Here is a 22838-nt window from a genome sequence, read left to right as displayed (position 1 = left end):
ATAATTCCAACATCTCCATCATATCTGAGTCTGGTTCTGAGGCTTGCTGTGTTTCTTCAAATCGTGTTTTCTGCCTTTCAGTATGCCCTGTAATTTGATCTTAATAACTGGGCGTGATGCACGAAGTAAAAGGAACTGCTATGAATAGGCCTTTAATAATGTGGTGGTAAGGAGTGGGCGGAGGACTGAGCTTATGCCCCTGGAGTGTGGACTTCACAACTGCTTCAAGGTTCTTCTCCGACTTAGGTGAAACAGGATGGCTAATATGGGTCAGAGTTGGGTATTTCCCCTCTTCCAGGCCACATAGGCTCTGATAAAACCCCAGCAGGTTAGGCTGCAGTTACATAGTTGCTCCTGATTGGCATAACTAAAAAACAATAATTTTTTCTAGTGATTCTAAGGCTGCTATTATTTTTGTCTATGACCAGATACATGATATAGAAATAAATAATAAATAATTATTATTTATTTTTCTATAAATAAAAAATCCTTTTCTATAAATAACAAACTGCCTCTTGGGCTTTTCCCATCTGCAACCTGTCCATGGTGTTAACATTATTTACTGCCATGTAGCATGGCACTGCTCGTCTGCCTCCAGCCTTGCTGAGTCCTGTGATTTGCAGGTTTTGAATATATGCATCAAGCAAAATGGTTGATCTGGGCTACAAGAGGGTGGGACTGAGGTAAAGTAGCTGGTTTTCTATTATCCAGAAGGTAAGAGGGAGATCAGAGGGGGAGGAGGGAAGAAATGTGTGTGGGCTGACAATTGTTTCTTAATTCAGAAGTATCTGTGCTACAGGTAGTAGAAATATTATCTCTTCCAATTGGTTCTCTGTTATTCTCAGTTTTCAGTATTGCAAATTAAATTATCCACCAAGTCATCATAATCAGTTTAATAGGAAGTTGGGAAAAGTCTTATCGTAGATTTATTCAGGTGATGATATTTTAATCCAGAAGAAACATTTCTTATTTGTTCTTTCAGCTTTCTAGGATGATGTGAAGTAAAACCTTTTGCTTTTATTGACTAGTTTATTATTTCCAATTGATAATAATGAAAGCTATTATTTATTATCTTCCTTGTCAGATTTTGAGCTATATTTTCATTTTTATTTAAAAAACATTGGGCCAGGCATGGTGGCTCATGCCTGTAATCCCAGAACTCTGGGAGGCAAAGGTGGGCAGATCACCTAAGGTTAGGAGTTCGAGACCAGCCTGGCCAACATGGTGAAACTCCATCTCTACTTAAACACAAAAATTAGCTTGGTGTGGCAGTGCGTGTCTGCATTCCCAGCTACTGAGGAGGCTGAGGCAGGAGATTCGCTTGAACCCGGGAGGCAGAGGTTGCACAGAGTTGAGATCACGCCACTGCGTTCCAGCTAGGGCAAGAGAGCGAGATCTCTGTCTCAACAACACAACAACAACAACAACAACAAAACAACATTGAAAAGAGGGTCTTTGCTTCCTTATTTTTCAGGTAAGGAAGTGGAAGATTAGATGATTTGCCCAAAGTCTCACCGTAATTTGTAGAGCTGAGATTGAAATCCAGGTGAAACTTCACATATCACATTCTTTTTATCAGGTATGTTGAGAATATGGTTTGCTGAACACAGAAAGCAAGTAGTTATCCAGAATTGTAGTCCTGTGATGTAAAATCTTTTGTATTTTACTTTAATTTTATATGACAATAATGTGCTTTAATCTTCCTTTTGAGATGGCAGTTTCTGGATTTACTCTTGGTACCTGCATACTTCTGTTGTACATTAGTTATGTGGCTAATTATCCCAATGGAAAAGTAACACAGTCATGCCATGGAATGATTCCTGAACATGGTCATAGTCCACAGGCTGTTCCTGTTCATGACATTTCAGTGAGTCAGATGACATTCAGGCCGGGGGATCGGATTGAAGGTACTGTGCTGGGATTAACTGTTTGCATTTTGGATTTCACTCTTTTACTGTTCATTGCATCTTTATTATTATTTGATTTAGACTATTTCATTTAAATCTTTTTTCTTTTTTAAGATACTATCATACTTCTTATTTTTGGTTACAGGTGGTTATATTACTTAAGTAGTCTGTGTATTACCTGTCCAGAACAGGCTTTTAATAAGTTTTTGTCATTATCTACTTATTATTATTTTTTTTTATTAATCGTGCTGTCACTTCGAGAGAAGAGAAAATAAAGTTTATCTTGTTTAAAATGTAATAAACTCTTGTCCTTTTTGACATCATATAATTTTAAGAATAATTCTCTAATTTCTCTGGTAAAATATGGGCTGCTTATTAAAGAAAAATATATAATAGCATTTTGCAAACTATTTTTTTTTTCAACTCTAGAAATGCAAAATGTTAATAGGTATTTTGTTACATAAAGAGTATACGGAAAAATAAGTTTGGAATATTCTGTATGGTGTATATTATACATTAGAGTTCACACTGTACAGTAGGATATTAAATACCCTAAGAGATTTGCAGTAAAGAAACAGGTATTTATTTTCATCTAGTGATTTTTTTTTTTCAATTCAATAAGAATTTATTGAGTGTCACTGTGAGCCAGACACTATGGCTCCAGTATTTATACTGGAATTCGAAAGAAAACACCTAATGTGTTTTTCCTCCAATGAACTCAAGTAAACATTTTAAGAAAACTTTTAGGTTCAGGGATACATGTACAGGTTTGTTTATAGGTAAATTCCATGTCACAAGGGTTTGGTGTACAGATTATTTCATCACTCAGGTGATAAGCATAGTACCCAGTAGGCATCATCTAGCATTTTCCAAACTGACTTAGCCTTATGGACTGCCCCTTGACCATCACCTATTTTTCTTTTCTCTTTGTGAAATGGCTGTTAATATGTCACAGAATGAATATTTTATGGAACACAGTTTAGAACTTCTTTGCCTATAGGATGACTCTTTTCTCTCCAGGAGTAGTTATGCATATGTACACATCATTCTAACTAATGTATGACCTCTAAACTTTTTCTTTTTTTTGATATTACTAAGCTTTTTAACGGATCCTTTTGTTTTTCTCAGTTACTTTGTCAGGGCAACCATTTAAAGGCTTTCTCCTAGAAGCGCGTAATGCTGAGGATTTGAATGGCCCTCCTGTTGGCTCCTTCACATTGATTGACAGTGAAGTGTCACAGCTTTTGACCTGTAAAGATATACAGGTTTGTGTTTAGAGTTGACCTTTGAACCATATAGAGTTTACAGGTGCCGACCTCACTCCTGGGGAAGTTGAAAATCTATGTATAACTTTTGACTCCCCCAGAACTTAACTACAAATAGCCTGTTGTTGGCCAGAAGCCTTACTGATAACAAATAGTTGATTAATACATATTCTGTATTTATATGTTATATACTGTATTCTTACAATAAAGTAGGCTAGGCAACAGAAAAATCTTATTCAGAAAATAAGAAAAAATATATTTACTATTCATGAAATGAAAGTGGATCATCATAAAGATCTTTATTCTTGTTGTCTTCACATTGAATATGCTAGGGAGGAGAAGGAAGAGGAGGGGTTGGTCTTGCTGTCTTGTGGGTGGCAGAGGTGGAAGAGGTGGAGGGGGAGGCAGGAGAGGCGCCACACTGGTGTAACTTCATGGAAGTACATTGTAATTTCTATCTGACTTTTTTGTTTTTTCATTTCCTTAAAAATGTTTCTATATGGTGGCAATCCTTCCCCGCTTTGCTTTAGTTTCAGTGCTATATCATAGGAGGTCCATGTCATAGAAGAAGGCAAAAGCAGTGTTGAAGAATTGGAGCCCATTTGCCAGGTTGTCTAATGTCAGTTTGTTTTCTGGGGCTGCGTCTTCTACCCAGTCCTCATTGTCACCTGGCACTGGTTTGGAACACTCATCAAGTTGTCTCCTGTTAATTCTCCTATTGTGGTGTCTATTAGCTCTTGAATTTCTCGAAGATTCATATCTTGGAACCCTTCATCCCCTACCATTTTTGCCATATCCACAGTGTCTTTTATGATTCCTTGATTGGCTCTGTAAATCTTTTAAAGTCATGCACAACATCTAGATACAGTGTTTCTCTAGCAGGAATTTATTGTTTTGGGATTGATTGCTCTGTAGGCTTTTTTTTTTTTTTTTAAATAACAACAATAGGGTCTTCAATGGTGTAATCCTTCCAGATTTTCATGGTGTTCTATCAGAGTTCTCTTCCATAGTGTTGACAATCCTTTCCATCGAGTACTGTGTGTAAAGAGCCTTAAATGTTCTTAAGACCTCCTGAGCTAGAGACTGAGTTAGAGACACTGTATATGGAGGCAAGGAGGTGACTTCAGTGGCTTTGGTGTTGAGCTCATGGAGTTCTTGGTAGCAGGGGCATTGTCTAATATTGTATTAGGCTCTTCCTGTATTGCTCTAAAGAAGTGCCTAAGACTAGGTAGTTTAATAAGGAAAGAAGTTTAATTGGCTCACTGTTCTGCATGCTATACAAGCATGGCACTGGCATCTGCTCAGCTTCTGGGGAGGCCTTAGGGAGGCCTCATGGCCTTTTACTCATAGCAAAAGCTAAAGCAGGAGCAGGCACTTCACATGGTAAAAGCAAGAGCAAGAGAGAGGGTTGGGGGAGGGGAGGTGCCACATTTTACAACAACCATATCTTACAAGAACTTGCTCACCATCTCGAGGAACAACACCAAGGCATGAGAATTCTACTCTTCTGACCCAAACACCTCCCACCAGTTCCCACCTCCAACACTGGGGATTGCAATTTAACATGAGAGTTGGGTGGGGACAAATATCCAAACTATATCAAATATCAATAGCACATTTATTTATTTATTTATTTGAGACAGAGTCTTGCGCTGTCAACCAGGATGGAGTGCAGTAGTGCAATCTCGGCTCACTGTAACCTTTGCCTCCTGGATTCAAGTGATTCTCTTGCCTCAGCCTCCTGAGTAGTGGGGATTACAGGCACCTGCCACCAGGCATGGCTAATTTTTGTATTTTTAATAAAGACTAGGTTTCATCATGTTGGCCAGCCTGGTCTCGAACTCCTGACTTCAAGTGATCCACCCGCCTCAGCCTCCCAAAATGCTGAGATTACAGGTGTGACCCACCGTGCCCTGCCAAAATAACTTTTTAAATCTTTTACTGGCAAGGTGCTTCTTGGCTTCAGAGGCAGAGCATCCATGAAGCCAGTCCAGACAAACGTTCCTCATTATCCAGGCCTTTTTGCTGTTACAACCAAAAGACTGGCAGCTGATGTTTATCTTTTCCCTCCAAGGTGTGGGGATTAGCAGCTGTATAGGTAAGAGCAGCCCTGATCATAAACTGACTGCATTTGTGCAAAATAGTTAGAGATAGCCTGTTCCTTCTTGCCTTAAATCCTGGTGCTTGCTTCTCTTCTTTACTAATAAATGCCCTTTGTGGTATTTATTTCCAAAATTGGGCACTTTTTTCTGCATTAACCTGTTCAGGCAGATATACTTTCTCCTCAATGATTTTCTTATTGGTGCCTGGGAACTTGGCCTGTTGCCTCTTGGTCGGTAGAAGCTGCTTCTCTTGTTAACCTGACATTTCAAAAGCCAAACTTTTTTCTAAAATTATCAAGCTATCCTTTGCTGGCATAAAGTTCTCCAGCTTTAGACCCTTCACCTTCCTTTTGCTTTAAGCTGTCATTTAATGACTTTGCTTTTTCTTGAATCATATTAGTCTATAAGTATGCCTTTCTCATAGCAATTCTTACACCTACATACAAGATGCATTTCCAATACGAGATGAAAAGATCTTTCACAGAAAGTGTAAGGCTTTTGCATCTGTTGGCATAGCTGCAGTGACATCTTCATGAATTTTCTTTTCTTTTTGTTACAGTGGTTCTAAAACTGTATTCATTTATCTTGAAATGGCGGACAACTGCAGCAGCAGTCCGTAATCTACAGTACATATCAAGCAATTCATCTTTTTCTTATAATGTCATGAGTTTTCTCTGCTTCTTGGGAACACTTCCAGCATCACTAGTGGCACTTTGTATGGATCCCATGGTGTTATTTAAGGTTTACAGTAGTGGACAAAACACAGTAAAAGCTGGGTGCCGTGGCTTGTACCTCTTTTCTCAGCATTTTGGGAGGCTGAGGCTGGTGGATTGCTTGAGCTCAGGAATTTGAGACCAGCCTGGGAAACATGGCAAACTCCAGCCTCTACAAAAAAATACAAAAATTAGCTGGGTGTGGTGGCATGTGCTTGTAGTCCCAACTACAGTTACTTTATGCAGTTATGATTTAATACTGCATTTTTACATTTGTTTGTATGTCTCTGGACTGTGAATGGCACCATGTACGGTCTGTTTGTGTATGTATGTTTTGATAAATTTTAACTTTTTGTAATAGGTTTGTGTATATTTTACAGTAGTAAATGATAAAATAGACTAATACCTACATATTTTGTGCATTTAAGACATACCTAACTTTTTAATTTTTTCAATATTTCTAGCCTATGCAGTTTGTCTGTGTTTTTTTCAAATTGTTGGAAATCTCCAAACATTTTTTTATTATATATTTGTAAATAAATCTGCATATAAGTGGACCTATGCGTTTAAACCTGTGCTGTTCAAGGGTCAACTGTAGCTTGAAATTGTTCTCTGTCAGTTTTTTTTGCGCTCTTCACTATAAGGTAGTGGTTGCAAGATAAATGATGACATTAACCATGTATTGTAAACATCTAAATTGATTCACAATGATCAGACTTTTCCCTTAATTTTACTACTTGCAATTTTTATACATCAGCACCCTATAAAAGGTAGTTTGAAGAATTTATAGCTTGTGATATTTTATATTAATATTGACTCTGACTATATTAATTTTTGAAGGGTTTTAATATTGAAGACAGAGATCTAGAGTATGATAGGAGTCTAACTTTTTTCATTTATTTATTCATTTATTTGTTATACCAAAATGGTCCTGAATGGGAGAGATAGGTGATGGACAAGAGTGACTCTTGTTTCTTGAAAAACTTCTTACTTTACACGTAAGCACATCTTATGAATACATAAGTAGAACAGTGTGATAACTTTGGTTAGAAGCATACACAGTAAGTGGGAAGCATCGCAGAGGGAGCCACACATGGGCTGGAAGGAATTGGGAGAGAGCCTCTTGGAGGAGATGATCTTCAAGAGAGGCCTCAGAATGAGTAGGAGTTGCCAGGTGCATGAAAGTGGGAAAGAAGAGTGTTCAAGAGAAAGAAATTACGAAAATATCATGTTACTGCATGAATCTTCTGCATTCTATTCTGCATTCTATTTGTTATCTATCAATGGAAGAGATATAAATTTATAATGTACATGCACATGTATAATTATACATTTACATTACATATATATTATAATGTACATGTATGATGTACATGAAACAATGAGCAGGCTCTATCTAGTATTAATGTACCCAGCGTTCACACCTCTCTTCAGTTCTTCGATTTCTGTTGACTCTCATTTATTCGCAGATCCAGCTACTAATATGATGTCAACCAATCAACATTTCATTTATTGAGTACCTGAGTCCTTCTAAATAAAATAGTCTTCACCAGAATGCTAATGTCATGCAGTGATAAATTACTTTGCAAAATGTTAGAAGTTCTAGTCATGCTGAGTTATTGAGTGACTGAATGGTAGTTCTTTTCCCTTTTATTTCAGGGATCAGCTGTGAGTCACACAAGTAAATCTAAAAAAACAGAAATTAAAGTCTACTGGAATGCTCCAAGCAGTGCCCCAAATCACACACAGTTTCTGTGAGTATAAGAGTTTATAATTCTAGGCCAGGCATGGTAGCTTATTGCCTGTAATCCCAGCACTTTGAGAGGCCAAAGCGAGTGGATCACTTGAGCCCAGGATTTTGATACTACCTGGGCAACATGGTGAAACCCATCTCTAAAAAAAAAAGAAGAGTTTACAACTCTGTAACTACTAATATAACTGAAATTATAATTAGTCTGTATCATTTTATGTACTTATTAAACCTTCACCCATGTAGAAGAGCTTTGGTATAATAATACCACCTTCCTGATATAGGAGTTTGTTTTGTGTTTTACCGGTGTATACCTAGTACCTAGCACAGAACCCGGCACCTCATAGACACTTAATAGACATTTGTTGAGTGAATATAGTCTTGCATGCCTTAATACTAATAAGAGCTATCAATTAATACTTGAGTTTTATGTTATAGAATACCACTTTTAGGCTTGCTCCTGTAATTAGCATGAGAATACAAATGAAATTTCTGAAATTTGGATGGTTTTTTGCGCTGTTACAACTTGCAGATTAGACTCAAAAGAGACTGCATGGCTCTTAGAATTATGAAACTCAGTAGAATTAAAACAGTACTTCTTCCTTATCCTACATACAAAAGGAAATGGCATGTTATAATGCCATGTAATGATTCCCGAGTAGTGGTGTAGACATATATTTTAAGGGAAGGATTGCTATCCTGACATGTCTCTTTTCTTCACTTTGTGCATAGGTCCCCAACACACAGTAACACAACTCTGCACCAGTATGTTAGGTGGAATGTGAAAAAGGGGTGTGATCCCAGTGAAAGCCGATAGTTACTTGCGCAGCCTCTATTATAGCTGCTTGCTGTAGTTGCCTGCTACACAGGCCCTTTGGAAGAATTTGAATAGTGTGCTCGGAAATGACCAGTAGTATGTTCTTCATATGCCAGGAAGTAGAAATCTGTGCCGTTTTGTCCCTGGGCCTGACATCATGGCTGTTGTGAATATGCACCCAAAACAGACAAGAAAAGAGCAACAGAAGGAGAGAAAGCGACAAAAGTTCATCAAGTGGTGGGGTGGAAGAGTGGTTGGAAATTTGCCTCAGGCAAAATTAATGGTGCTGTTAGGTACTAAGTCATGTGTTTCTAGTTTATTCACTCTCTTTTTTTTTTTTTAACGTTTTCATCTGATCACAATAGGCCACAATTAGGGTTCTAATCTCACTGGTGTTGCATTTCAGAGCCACAGTTGTTGCGAAGTACAAAATCTACTGGGTGAAGATTCCTGGTCCTATAATTTCACAACCAAATGCATTTCCTTTTACGACACCTAAAGCTACAATAGGACCTTTGCCAACGTTAGATCCAGTTTCCCCCTTAACCAAACCAGTAAGTAACAATTTTATTTTCTCTATAGAGATGGGATTTCACTATGTTTCCCAGGCTGGTAACTCCTGACCTCAAGCGATCCTCTTGCCTTGGCGTCAGAAAGTGTTGGGATTACAGGTGTTAGCCACTGTGCCCAGCTTAAGTAACGTTTTTATAGCTTCATTAAATGTGCTAAAAATACAAAAAATTAGTTGGGCATGGTGGCACGTGCCTGTAGTCCTGGCTACTCGGGAGGCTGAGGCAGGAGAATTGCCTGAACCCAGGAGGCAGAGGTTGCAGTGAGCCAAGATTGCGCCATTGCACTCCAGCCTGGGTAACAAGAGCGAAACTCCGTCTCAAAAAAAAAAAAAAAAAATAACTTATCTGTGATGTAAAATAATATGTAGCCAAGTATAATGCCCATATATTATAAAATACAGAAGAGAAGGTAAGCAAAGTAAGACATTACATAGGAGTAAAGTGCTGTACTTAGTTTTCTCTCTGTGAGCAAAGGGGTAAATTTGTGATTGGAAATTGTGGTTCTGCGTACTTTGTGTGGCAAAGTGCATAGAGAAGTAGCTGTGCTGGGTAGTGATAGCAAGTTTTTGGGCCCTCTGTAGAAATCTGAAGGAAGTCTTTATTGCAACATTATGATTTATAGGTTAGAACGAAGGGAATGCAAGACCCTGCATGTTCAAGGTGTGGTTATGATATTCACGTGTACTCTCTACTCGTAGTATATATGTTTTCATTTGAAAATAAATCCGATAAAGTAATAGTTTCTTTCTTTCTTTCTTTAAAACACAGCCAGATATCAAATGAAGAGCTTAAGTTAAATTTAGACAAGATTTGGAGGAGATTCTTGAAGTAGTGATAAAACTCTTAGATCTCATTTCATTCAGGTCAAAGAGTACTAGGAAATTGTATATGCTGAACAACAGAAAATCTCTTGTAAATTTGTCAATTAGAATTTTATTTAGGCCCTCTGATTCAAAAGATTTATCATTGACAAGACATATCTTGGAAAGTGTTATACATATTAGAAACATTAGGAAGATGGGTTTTACTGCAGGAAATTCTGAGAAATTAGACTTCTTAATTCAGAAGTGTATACAATAAAAAAGTGTCGAGGCAGGTTGTTTAGTTGAAAGAACAAATGTGGGCCTAAATACTGACTTGCCTAATTTTCATTCTCAGTTTCCTTGCCTATAGAATGAGATGTCATAATATTTAGCTCTGAGTATCACTGTAAGAATTAAACAAAATAATGAATGTAAGTTTTCTAACTGTACCTTGCATTTAATAAATGCTTCATAAACATTAGTTCCTTTTCTTTTTCCTTTTTGTTGCCCTTTTGTACCTCTTTGTTCACATAGGGAAGACAAAGTAATGAGCTTTGCTCCTTATTTTGTTTTCCTTCAACATTTTATAGCATATGGGCACTATATTTGATTACATTATTATGATTGTTGCACTTTTGTTTGACCATACAATTACATCTGTGATTTGTACTGCTCAGTTTAGTTTTAATGCTTATTTAATCAAAAGCGGCTTTAGGGAAATAAACAATCAGTTTGGACCTGAGCTTCCCACTAGGAATCTGCTGACAATATTGTTGTCTTTCCATATATTCAATAAAAGGCTCTTGTTGGAGCTTTTATTGTGTCTTTGTGCCATGTTTATAATCTCTAATTATAGGGAAGTTCATTCAGAGTCAAAGGATTATAGCATTTTTAGAGCTCGAAGATACATCAGGGTCTATTTCTTACAGCTTTCCTGTTATGTAGTTGAAGGTGAAGGAATCCGGAGAGAACAAGTCCTTTAGCAAACATGATGTAGGGAAGGGGAGAGCAGAGACTAAAGTCCAAGTTCCTTGGTTCCCAGTGCCTTGTTCTCCTCACCCTCGTATGAAATGTCTTTACATTTCCATCAACTCTGGTTACATAATGTTTAGCGCTCTTCTGAATTTACTGTCACAGATCATTCGAACAAAGTCTGCTCATTTATCAAATTACAGAGCTGATTTTTTTTTTCTAAGACTCTTCACCTTATACTCTTTATCAAGAAGCTCTGGATGAAGTCATCCCATTGTTGCTTATTCCTCCCCCTACTAAATCACTACTGTTATTTGGATTGCTGGTAAATTGGGGCGACCATTTGTTTCTTATATCATTTTAGTATCAAATTTGAATCTGAATTCTAGAAGCAGAATCCACAATCTAAATATAATCACTTGCTAAGAATTTGTTTGTTTGCTTGTTAAAACTTCATCTCTGAGAACTAGAGGATACCCTTTAGGCAGGAATGTCAGTGTCATTTAAGTCTCAGGGACTGAAATATTCCCTCAGAAATTTCTCAAAACTTATCAGAAACTTTGCTTCAAAACATACTTAATGTGAAATGTTTTATGTATTATAGGAGCTTGAATACTCTGGCATAATTAGAGTCTAATAAGTGTATGTTTTCCAAATTTTAATTAAAATTAATTAAGTTTAAAAGTTCATAACCTAACTACTGCTCCGATCATTTTTAATTTGAGATGTGTCTTTTGTTTCCTTATTTGAATGCTTATTATGGAAAGGTATTCTCATTAATCTGGGAACTACCCATACTTGAAGGTAGTTATTCTTCTGTCATTGCCAATGAACTGCTTGTTTAATAATTAAGATTTTTTTTTCCTCTGTCATTTTTCTAGTTCAGTGCCTCAGATTGTGGGAACAAGAAGTTCTGCATTAGGAGTCCTTTGAACTGTGACCCAGAGAAGGAGGTTGCCTGTGTCTTCTTGTCCTTCACAAGAGATGACCAATCAGTAATGGTTGAAATGAGTGGTCCCAATAAAGGCTACTTGTCCTTCGCATTGTCTCATGACCAATGGATGGTTGGTAACTCTCACTTACATAAGTGGTAACAAAGGAGGATCACTGGAGTGGGCTGTAATCAACAGCAGATTAGCTGTTTGTTCCAGGGACAAATGATCATACGTAACAGTGGAATAAGAAAGGAGAAACTAACTTAGGAGATTCTAAATTAAATGGCTTTGAGTACTTTATAATTTTAACAGTTGGCCAATTACTTTTAAGAACAGGCTGTCCTAAGGAAAATTAGGAAAATCATTTTATTTCCAGTGTATTTGCCATTTTATGTCTGTCTATCTCTGTGATAAAGCAGGAAACATGGTTAAGAAAAGTTGTTCTGCATAAAATGTTCTGTTTTTCATAACCAGAGTTGTTTATTCAAGTGGCCAGAACTAAAGCATGCGTTCCTGCTCTTGGTGTCCTATTTTGGTGGTCATCAGTGCATTTCCTAAACAGGACTTAAACTTGTATATCCAGGCAACGTGTATTACAGTAGGGTCCTTCGTCAAATCTGCAGAAGGCAGCATTTATTTTGAGCTGATTCTCACTCTCCCTGGGTAGTGCTGAAATGGATTAAATGATTCTGTAGGTGGCAGCCTTGTGCTGTGGTGTGGAAGATCAGAGGATTGTATAAGCACCTCGGTTTCCTAGGGAGCAGGAAGAGTATTGTGGCTAGGATGTGTATAAATCCTTTCCAAGCAGAGTGGGCATTGGGTGATAAGGATGACCAGAGATGGAGAAAGCCCCTTATTAGCATAGGCAAGGAGTCTTGTCTTGAGAGTTTTCTTCTTATCAGGATTTACACTTAACACTACTTCTTTAGGGAATCATAGTTTAGAAAAAGAGACAGAACTCTGACATGGCTGTGATAGAAGAACTAACACTTTCCCTGAAGTTGCACTTGATTGTATGGGTCCTGGAGCAGTGGTTGCAAGTATTGTAGGATGCTGGATGTAACTAACTTTCTTTAGTGGGATACCATTTCAGTATGTGTATATGACCTACATATTTCACTAGACACCTCTAGAATGCACTTGCTATCCTCTTTCATTAAACAAAATACATACCTTAAGTCTATGAGATACAAAAGATATCATGTACTTAAAAAAATAACATATAAGAAATTGTGAATCTTTCCCCCTCAAAGTTGCTTGTATAGGAAATTTTATACTTGCTCAGCTGATGCGGTGATTGTTCAAAACATTTAACCCACTTCTTTTTGTGATTACCATCAGACTTGTAGCATGTTTTTTTTTGGATATGCTCAGTGAACTAAGTTTAGTGTATGAGGTGAATGAGGTTGAGTCAAAAATAAAATGTGACTCTAAAGCAATAATGATAGGTAGCGGTAGTGCTGCTGTCATGTGAATGTGATAAAACTGGCTAGGAAGGAAATTCTGAAAATGAGTCCAAAAAGGATTAACTTGTTGAATGAATGTGTAGTTTCATTAAGGTTAATCTCTGAGTTATAGCACTCATTTAGGTATATGCTGTAGTCACTTAAAAAAAAAATAGACCCAACTTGTTCCAGTTACTTTACAGCCAAAATTCATGCTGTAGTGTATACATTTCCTTTTACTGGTTACATAAAACCTGTAAGCAAGAGGCAAAGACTATTACCGCATTCACTGTGGTAATGAGTAGCCCACAGATAGGCCAGTTATTCTGTTTTAATTGTAGGCATTGATGGCACAAAAGCATTTATCTCTAATTCAAGATATATTTATCTTACTTAGAAATCTTATCTGTTTCCAGTATAGTACTCATCAAAAATGTTTACAAAAAAGACTTAATTATGCAGGTGCAGTTGATTTACAGAGCAATACTGTTTAATGATTAAAGTAATCTGTACACCTGTTTGTCTAACTTGGAGGAAATGAATCAGCCTCAAAAATATATTATTAAAGTGGTAATTTCTATTTTTGGTTGTTACTTTTAAAACCTTACGGTATTTTTGTGACCTGCTGTTTCTTTGGAGTGTATAATGTAAATTTAAATACTGAAGGTATCTGATGTCACAAATACTGATTCAATAACCTAAATTATACCCCTTTACCAGTTTGGCTTGTGAACTAATGTTAGCAATTATTTTGGTATATTAGACCTCATCACTAAAATCAAAATGTGTAATTTACCCTATTTCTGATAATAGTGACTTGCTAATATCTGAATTTTAACTGAATTTCCAAGTACAATAAGTGCTCAATGCCATCAATAGGTTCTTGGAACCTTTGACTTTAAGTGAGGCTACATACAGCAATTCCTTGAATGATGTCATTTCCTTCAATATCGTTTTGTTATGACATTGATGAAGAAAAAAATAGTGACCATGTTGTATGTTGTTTTGCTTGAAGTCACTGTTTCCAAGAATTTGCCTACGACTTTAAGTGAAGATGTATTGTACATACCTCTTTCCTATTTGAGATATTGTGTGAAATAATGTAAAGTCTGTCAAGTATGCACATCATTAGCTTCTTTCCTTCTTCATCTTACTCCATACTTCATCTCTCCATGCCCCAATTCTAACTCCCTTGGACTCCAGACTGTGGTTTCCAGCTGCAGGCTGGTCTCGTCTAGATGTATGTTCCTGAACAGCACAAAGCAACATCTAAAAGACTGAACTTTTTATTGTGCCTCATAATGTCTCCCTGTGTTCCCCATTCTTGGTGATTAGCAATATCAGAAAAGCAGCTACCATTATTGATGGCTTGTTTCTTGTTGGGTACTGTCCTAGGCAGTTTATAAACACCTCATTTACTGCTGCTGGCATCTTCTTTGGTATTCAGAGAAATGTTGGTTATGACTTGGATTCCTTCCTTTCATCCATCTCTCAGGTCCTTCTTCCTGCCATTTCCAACTTTTTGTTTTGAAAGGTTTTCAACCTCCATAAAAGTTAAAAAGATAGTACAATGAACACCCATAAGCCCCTCACCTAAATTTGCCACTTTATCTTTTTATTTCTGTCTAGCTCGGTTGTTTTTTGTGGTGTATGTAAATACATATTTCTTCTTAAACTATTTGAAAGTAAATTACAGATAATCATGACATTTCATTTCTAAGGTTTTCAACATGTGTCTCCTAAGAACAAGGACATTCTCCTACAATTACTACAATATCTTTATCACAAGAAAATTTAACAATGCTATAATAATTTTATGTAACATACAATCTGTATTCCAATTTTCCCAGTTATCCCAATAAACTCCTTTATAACTATTTTTTAAAAGTGTTTCTTATCTAGGATCCAATCAGTTATTACTCAGGACATTTAGTTGTTATATCTCTTGGATCTCCTTTACTTTAGAACAGTTACTCTACCCATTTTCTTTTCTTTTTTTAAATTAAATTCAGGCCAGTTATTTTGTAGAACATTCTGCAATTTATATAATAGATTTGTGTTAAGATTTTTTTTGCACAAATGCTACATAAGGATATTGTTTCCACATCAGTGCACTATTTCAAAAGTTTCTTAATGTCTAACTCTTCTATTATTGATGATATTATGTTTGATCACTGGTGTCTGTCAGATTTCTGTATTGTGAAGGTCTATTTTCTTTTTGTAATGAGTAATACGTGGGGTGATACTTTGAATCCGTATGAATATTCTGTTCCCCAATAGCCTGTAACTAGGTTTTTTCATTTATTGATGTTTGTCCTATAAATCAATTGTTACATTTGTGGTTGCAAAATTGGTGATCTTCTAACTTACTTATTAGCTGGCATTCTTATGAAAATAGGAGTTTTCTTTTCTCTGGACTTGCCCTTCCCTTTTGTAGTAACACTGTGGACTAATGGGTTTCTATGTCCATTGTGTTGTAGTTTATTACCACCATTCATTCTTTTAAAGGGTCATATTGACCCAAATGTGGTCACTGGGAACCCTTTCAAGCTTCCGTGAGCTTTTGATGTGTCTTCGCTACTTTTGAGCATGTCTTTATTTCTAGCGTAACAAGATATTCTCCATTCATACTTTCATGCATTTCATCATTTCTCAAAGGAGCTTTAATTCCTTTTAGTAGGAATAGTATCTAGAAATCAAGATTTGGGTGCTAATATATTCACTGCTACTGATCTCCCAAGTACTTTTGAGTTTATCTTTGACATACCTCTTTCATTCTTTTTATTGCGTTATTATTATCTCTGACTTGGCTTATAGCTTTACTGTCTGCTTCCTGGACTGCTTCCATGATTTCCTCTTTCATTTCATCCTTCACACAGCCATTCCATTGGAATTTTCTCCCCAAGCCACATTTAAGATTGTCTTGGCTGGGCGCAGTGGCTCATGCCTATAATCCCAGTACTTTGGGAGGCTGTGGTGGAAGGATTGCTTAAGGCTAGGAATTTAAGACTAGCCTGGGCAACATGATGAGACCCTTATCTCCACAAAAAATTAGCTGGGTGTGGTGGCATGCACCTGTGGTCCTGGATACTTGGGAAGCTGAGGTGGGAGGATCTCTTGGTCCCAGGAGGTCAAGGTTGCAGGAAGAGTATTTGCACTGCTGCATTCCAGCCTGGGTGACAGAACAAGACCCTGTCTCAAAAAAAAAAAAAAAAAGAAAAAAAAAATTGTCTTAAAAATATCCCTCCAAGCCTTTGGCAAAACTTTAGTAATTATAGAAAAACTGTTCTTTTCTTAAAGCATGGTGCACACTACCTTGGGAATACTTCTGGAATTTTCAGCCTTAGAGATCTCTTTTAATCCTTCATATATTTTAGCTAACAAACTACCTGTTTCTTAAAATTTTCGTATTTCTATATTATTGGTCCTAGAAGTTCTTCAACTTGGAAAAGCTTTCCTTTAATCTCATCTTTGCCTTGTCCTCCTATAAATATGTTTTATCTTCTCAGGTCTGCTTAATTACTGTCTTTTCTGATAAGCCATTTTCAATTATCTGGCCATATTTAATTTGTCTTTTCATGTCACTTTACCTATCTGTCTTCTTCATTAAAACACAGCTTTTGGTTGTAAGAACCATATTCTTACAATAACATCATCTTATTACTTCTCCCACAGTGTCCAACAAATGTTTTCTTATAGGATGCACTCTAAATGCCCCACTTGAGAGGGGTGGACTGGGGAGAGGGCTTCTGTACAGCCCAGGGATTTGATGTAAGCTCTTATATGGTGAACTTTTATGCTTTTAAACTTGAGGTTTCCAGAACTGCCTGAGGTTGCGGTAGCGCCTTCACTTACTCTTCATTTGGAATAATGAGAACTGAGAGTTACCTGCTCTCTATCCCCATAATCTTCTCTAATATTTGGGAGGTCTACTTGTTTGATTTTATTTGCCTTCTCATCCTCACTTTGCCTCAAATCAACCATTATTTGTATTGATTTTTTTTATACTACAAAAGAATTTCTGTGTCCATTCATGATAGATAGTCTAGAAAACATGCAATATTTAAATCAGGGTTCAGGCCCAGCATGGTGGCTCACACTTGTAACCTTAGCACTTTGGGTGGCTGAGGCAGGAGGATTGCTTAAGCCCAACATTTAGACACCAGCCTGGGTAACAGGGCGAGAATCCATCTCCAAAATAAAAAATAAATTGGGGTTTAGAAAACTTTTTCTATAAGGATGTTTTGGAGTTTGTGGGTGACAGGGTCTCTGTTGCAGCTACTACACTCTGGAGTACTGTAAAAGCAGCCATAGATGATATGTACATGAATAAATGTGGCTGTGTTCCAATGAAACGTGGACATTGAATTTCAGTTTGATATGTTTTCATTTGTCATGAAATATTCTTCTTTTCACCATTTAAGTATGTAGAAGTCATTCCTAGCCCATGAGCTATATAGATGCAGGCTTTAGGTTGAATTTGATCTGTAGGCCATAGTTTTTTGACTCCTGGTTTAAGGCATGATTGCTCCAAATTTATCTTGAATTTGGCTAACCCTGATTTTACTGTAATATGTGTAACAATAAATAATTGCTTTGCTAAGAGTATATTCTTGAGAGTTTTCAAAAGTAGAACATTTAAAAATAAAGTTGAATCTGAAAGTATAGAAAGATGTTAGAATTTAATATTGGAATTTATAGCAAGATTTGTTATAACTGGATAATCTTGGACCTTGTTTAAGGAATTGGGTGGCTAAAGCACATATTACAGCATTTCTTAGTTTATGGAGAAACCAAGTGAAAGACCAAGCCATGGACAATAACTTAAAATCAAGATTATTCCTCTGTACCATTGTTTAAATGTACTTTGAAGTTACAATCTGCTTCTTTTTTGGTATTCTTTTTCATTCTTTTGTCCCCTATTAATTGACAGTCTGCTTTTTGATATCACTTTATTTTATTGTATTTTATTTCTATTTTTGGGAGACAAGGTCTCCGTCAGTTGCCCAGGCTGGTGTGCAGTGGCATGATCATGGCACACTGCAAACTTGACCTCCTGGGCTCAAGTGATTCTCCTGCCTTAGCCTTCTTAGTAGCTGGGACCACAGGCATGCACCACCATGCTTGGCTGATTTTTAAACATTTTTTTCTAGGATGAGGTGCCATCATATTGCCCAGGCTGATCTCAAACTCCTGGCTTCAAGCATTCCTCCTTCTTTGGCCTCCCAAAGTGCCGGAATTATAGGTGTGAGCCACTATGCCTGGCTTGATGATCACTTTAAAGAATAAGATCTAAGTTTCAGAGTTAAGGAATCTTGGAAACTAAAGTTTAGATAAGAGGTAGACTGACTAATTCCTTCTTGAGTGCAGATATTTTTGCCTCAGTTATATAACATTAAATCTGTTGAATATGTACACTATGTAGCAATATTTCTTTATAGTGTCTTCCATCTTAGAAGTTACCAAAAAAAAAAAATAACCAATACAATGCAGTATATTCGCTCATTAAAATGTGTAGTACATTGATATTTATTAATAAATAAATATCTGGAATATTGTTCATGGTAAGTTAATTGAAAAAAGTAACAGAACTCTGTATTTTCCTTTTTGGAAGGAACAAATAGGTATAATACAAATAAATTTGGGTATAATATGCATGAAATAGGTTTGGGTGAATATATATGAAAATATTAAAGTGGTATTCGATTAGTAATGGGTTTATGAGCATATAAACCTGTTATATATCTATCTTAATCTATTATTTTACACTGAAATTTTGGGGCTTTTGTATTATAACAAAATTATTTTTAACTCACAAATTAGATAGCCAGTTCTCTAGAATTCATAGCGTAATTCATTCACAATTCAGTAAATTATGTTTTAAAAACATCAAATAATATTTGATTTCCTGAAATACTTTTTTTAAAAAAGAAAACAAAATGCTGAAATTCCTTCTAACTTTGTTCTCATTTGCAATTGTTTTTCAGGGTGATGATGATGCTTATCTGTGTATTCGTGAAGATCAGACTGTGTACATCCAGCCTTCCCATTTAACAGGGCGAAGTCACCCTGTAATGGACTCCAGGGTAGGTGTGAAAATTCTTGGAACCTCCACCTGGAGACCCGGTTTCCGGCTGTGTGGCTATCACTGGGGTGGCTGTGCTGCGAGTTTGCCTCTAACCCCCGAAGTTATAACCTAGCCTGAGCAGGGGCCTGCCAGCAGGGCTCCTCTCATAATGGTCTCTGAGAAACTTTTCTACACTTCAGAAGTTTGTCTTGTAGGGACAGATGAATTCTTGCTTGTGTCACTTACATCCTTTTTGTTGTAGCTTACAAAAAAGTACTTTGTGGCTTATTAAGATGGTCACGGCATCAGCTGCTTTTCAAACGCTTAAAGACAGGTTTTTAAGAAGAGAATGACGTTAGTGACAAAATTTCTTGACTAGTAAGAAAGAGGAGCACATTCAGCAAAGACCAGAGATGCCTTGGACAGTTGTCTTAAATGTCCTTTGTTGGCATGTGTGTCAAAGGTGGACAATTTCTGGCAGAGAAGTATCTTTTTTGCGGGACAGCTGACAGGCAAATGAGCTCTGAAGGAGCAGTAGCTATCACTTAATGACATAACTGTGCACAACTTTCCCATGGGGCTGAATCCCACGGCTAGCTTGGAACTTCTCCCCAGTTGCATGTTGCATTTTGGCCACTAGGGTAGTACTTGTTTTATTTATTTATTTTTTTCAATATTTTTGATTGTATACTAGTGGCCAGATGGAATTAGTACATCTGCTAAAATTTCCTACCTAGGTAGAGAAATCGTGGGGTTCTGGCTCAAAGTAAAAATATTATTATCATTATTTGCCAAATGGCCTAAAGACAAATAAACTGGGAGAAAATGTTTCTTGTTCTCTTCAAAGAGGAAGTGGAAAAACAATGACACTGCAGACAAAGCATGCACATATGATCTTAGAGAAAGGAAACTGAACAGGGCAGGATTTTGATCATATCTTATTTTTAGCAAATCTTTGGAAAGTGCTGAGAAGACCCATTGTGTGTGTTTGTAGGATAGCCTTGAGGATATGGCTTGGAGGTTGGCGGATGGTGTTATGCAGTGTTCTTTCAGAAGAAACATTACCCTTCCTGGAGTCAAGAATAGATTTGATCTAAACACAAGCTATTACATATTTCTAGCAGATGGTGCAGCTGATGATGGTAAGTATATTGTTAAGCTGTCTTTTCAAGTATTTTTTTTTTTTTCTATTTTCTTCCCTTTCTTTTCCCCATTTTTGGAAAATCTACTGTAATTGCCCATTTTGTAGGCACACACTCTCCTATAAATGTTAAATTTTGCCAGAAACTGAATAAAGGTAGAAAAATTTTGCTGGAAACTAGGCAGAGATAGAGTGTCCATTGTGTTATAAAGCAACATTGCTCATGATCAGAATGGCTTCTGACTAGCAGAATGGATATGACCAGAAGAACTATAAATACCTTGTAAGAAGCCATATCTTCAGGCTTCCCTGAGTCTAGTGATAGTAGATTAACTTTGCAGGGGACCTAGAAATGGTGCCTTTGGGGTTGCTGCAAGACTTACTGGCTTCTCTGGGAAAACTTGCCCAATATGAATCTCATCTCCTTAGACTTGTGCTTTCTTTAGGGAGCTGGGGAGGGGAAAAAGAGAATAGTTCCTGAACAGCTGAGTAGGCCACTGTAAGACCTCCTGTGGAGGGGGGAATGCCTCACACTGCCCTGCTGGTGTGGTGTGTTTCCTGTCTCCCATCTTTCTACGTGACTCTGATGCTAAGTACAGCTTAACACAGTTTTATGAGTCTGAATCTTTAGTTTATTCTCAAGAAGACTACCCTGGTGGATATTGCAACACATATTAATAGGAATAATTTGATTTTGTTTGAGGTCTTGGCTAATGGTTTTTGAGGAACTACAGGAAACACCAATGTAGTTTTTAGTAACTTATCTCTTAGGAGATAACGCTGCTCCAAAACTTTGAGAATATCGCCCACTTTGAAAATGGTGAGAAGGTAGATGTCTAGAATGGAGAGACAGGGATGGAGTAAAGGAAAGGAAGAGCAGAAAATGTGATACAGGCAAATTGTGAAAAGCTTACAATTCTACCATGTGTTTTAGATTTTCCACTCTTGGTAAAGCAGACTCCCAAAAAGTTTTGAAGCAGGATGAAATATCTGCTCAATGTTAAAATTTAGGAACATTTAAATTAATTAATTATCCTGTTTATTTTTATTAATTTATTTTTTTAACTGAAGGAAGAATGCCAAAGGAACACTTTTAGATTTAGATATAGGTGATACATGTAGTTATCTTAGTCATGTACTCTTGTTGGTACCAGCAACAGCAAATATGGCTTGAAAGTAATTTCTTAACATGGCTTGATAATAATGAGTAAAAATTTCATAATATGAGTAATAATTTCTTAATGTGGCTTGACAATAATGAGTAAAAATAACTCAGTGCTTACTGAGTGCCAGTCAGTGGCTAAGCATTTTGGATACAGTCTTCATTTTTATTGTCATAAAATACAAGCTAGAGATGTGCTATTATTATCTCTTTTATCTAAGAGGAAATTGGGACTTAGAAAGGTGAAGTAATTTGCCCAGACAGGTAAATGGTACAGTTGGAATTTGGCCTTCAGAGCCTATTCAGTATTCAGCACTTTAGAACATGGGAAATGAACTGGGTGCAGTGGCTCACGCCTATATTCCCGGCACTTTGAAAGGTCAAGGCAGGTGGATTGTTTGAATCCAGGAGTTCCAGACCAGCCTGGGCAACATGACAAAACTTAGTCTCTATTCAAAAAAAAAGGAAAAGAAAAAGAAAAATAAATCAACTGGGGGTGGTGATGTGCACCTGTTGTCCCAGCTACTCAGAAGGCTGAGATGGAAGGAATGCCTGAGCCGAAGAGGTTGAGGCTGCATTCTAGTCTTGGCAACTGAGGGAGACCCTGTCTCAAAAAGAAAAAGAACATGGGAAATCCAGGGAATTAATTTTAATGAGGAAAAGGTCAAGTATTTGTGTTTTCAAGCAGCTACCACTAAAGTGCTGGTCATTGTGGTGGTATTACAATTTCAGCTATCGCTTGTTGCATATTACATGTATCTCATTTACTTCTCACAGAGGCTTTGTATGTAGGTGTTTTGGGGCTTTTTTTAAGAGATAAGGAAACTGGGACCTAGTAGGGCCAAGCAACTTGTCCAAAATCAAACAAGTAGCAGAGTCAGGAATTAAACCTAGGTCACTTCCAATTACGAAAGTTATATCCTTTCTATAACATCAGACTGCTTCTTTTGGTGTCTGTGTTAGTCCGTTCTCACGCCGTCATAAAGAACTACCTGAGACTGGGTAATTTATGAAGAAAATAGATTTAATTGATTCACAGTTCCACAGGCTGTACGGGAAGCATGGCTGGGGAGGCCTCAGGAAACTTACAATCATGGCAGAAGGCAAAGAGGAAGCAGGCACGTCGTACATGGCGGCAGGAGAGAGAGAGAGAGAAGGTGGAAGTGCCACATACTTTTAAACAATGA

The 22838-nt window shown here is 37.0% G+C and overlaps 1 protein-coding gene across 4 annotated transcripts in view; it reads left to right on the top strand.

Annotated features, from left to right (window-relative positions):
* The window catches only part of FRRS1 (ferric chelate reductase 1), an 83591-nt gene that overhangs the window by 41911 nt on the left and 18842 nt on the right, over positions 1-22838 (top strand). For all 4 annotated transcript variants that reach the window (XM_032262920.1, XM_032262918.1, XM_032262919.1 and 1 more), the window contains 8 exons: positions 1475-1579; positions 1712-1907; positions 3036-3172; positions 7647-7741; positions 8961-9108; positions 11783-11965; positions 19269-19367; positions 20343-20490. In XM_032262920.1, coding sequence (XP_032118811.1) covers positions 1712-1907; positions 3036-3172; positions 7647-7741; positions 8961-9108; positions 11783-11965; positions 19269-19367; positions 20343-20490 — 1006 coding nt within the window. In that variant the 5' untranslated portion in view covers positions 1475-1579. The remainder of the gene's footprint in view (positions 1-1474; positions 1580-1711; positions 1908-3035; positions 3173-7646; positions 7742-8960; positions 9109-11782; positions 11966-19268; positions 19368-20342; positions 20491-22838) is intronic.

This window comes from Sapajus apella, unplaced genomic scaffold (genome assembly GCF_009761245.1).
Source record: "Sapajus apella isolate SASKATOON/1434 unplaced genomic scaffold, GSC_monkey_1.0 scaffold133, whole genome shotgun sequence".
NCBI lineage: Eukaryota > Metazoa > Chordata > Mammalia > Primates > Cebidae > Sapajus > Sapajus apella.
The sequence above is the reverse complement of the archived record's forward strand: the minus strand, read 5'-3'. Positions and strand labels throughout refer to the sequence as shown.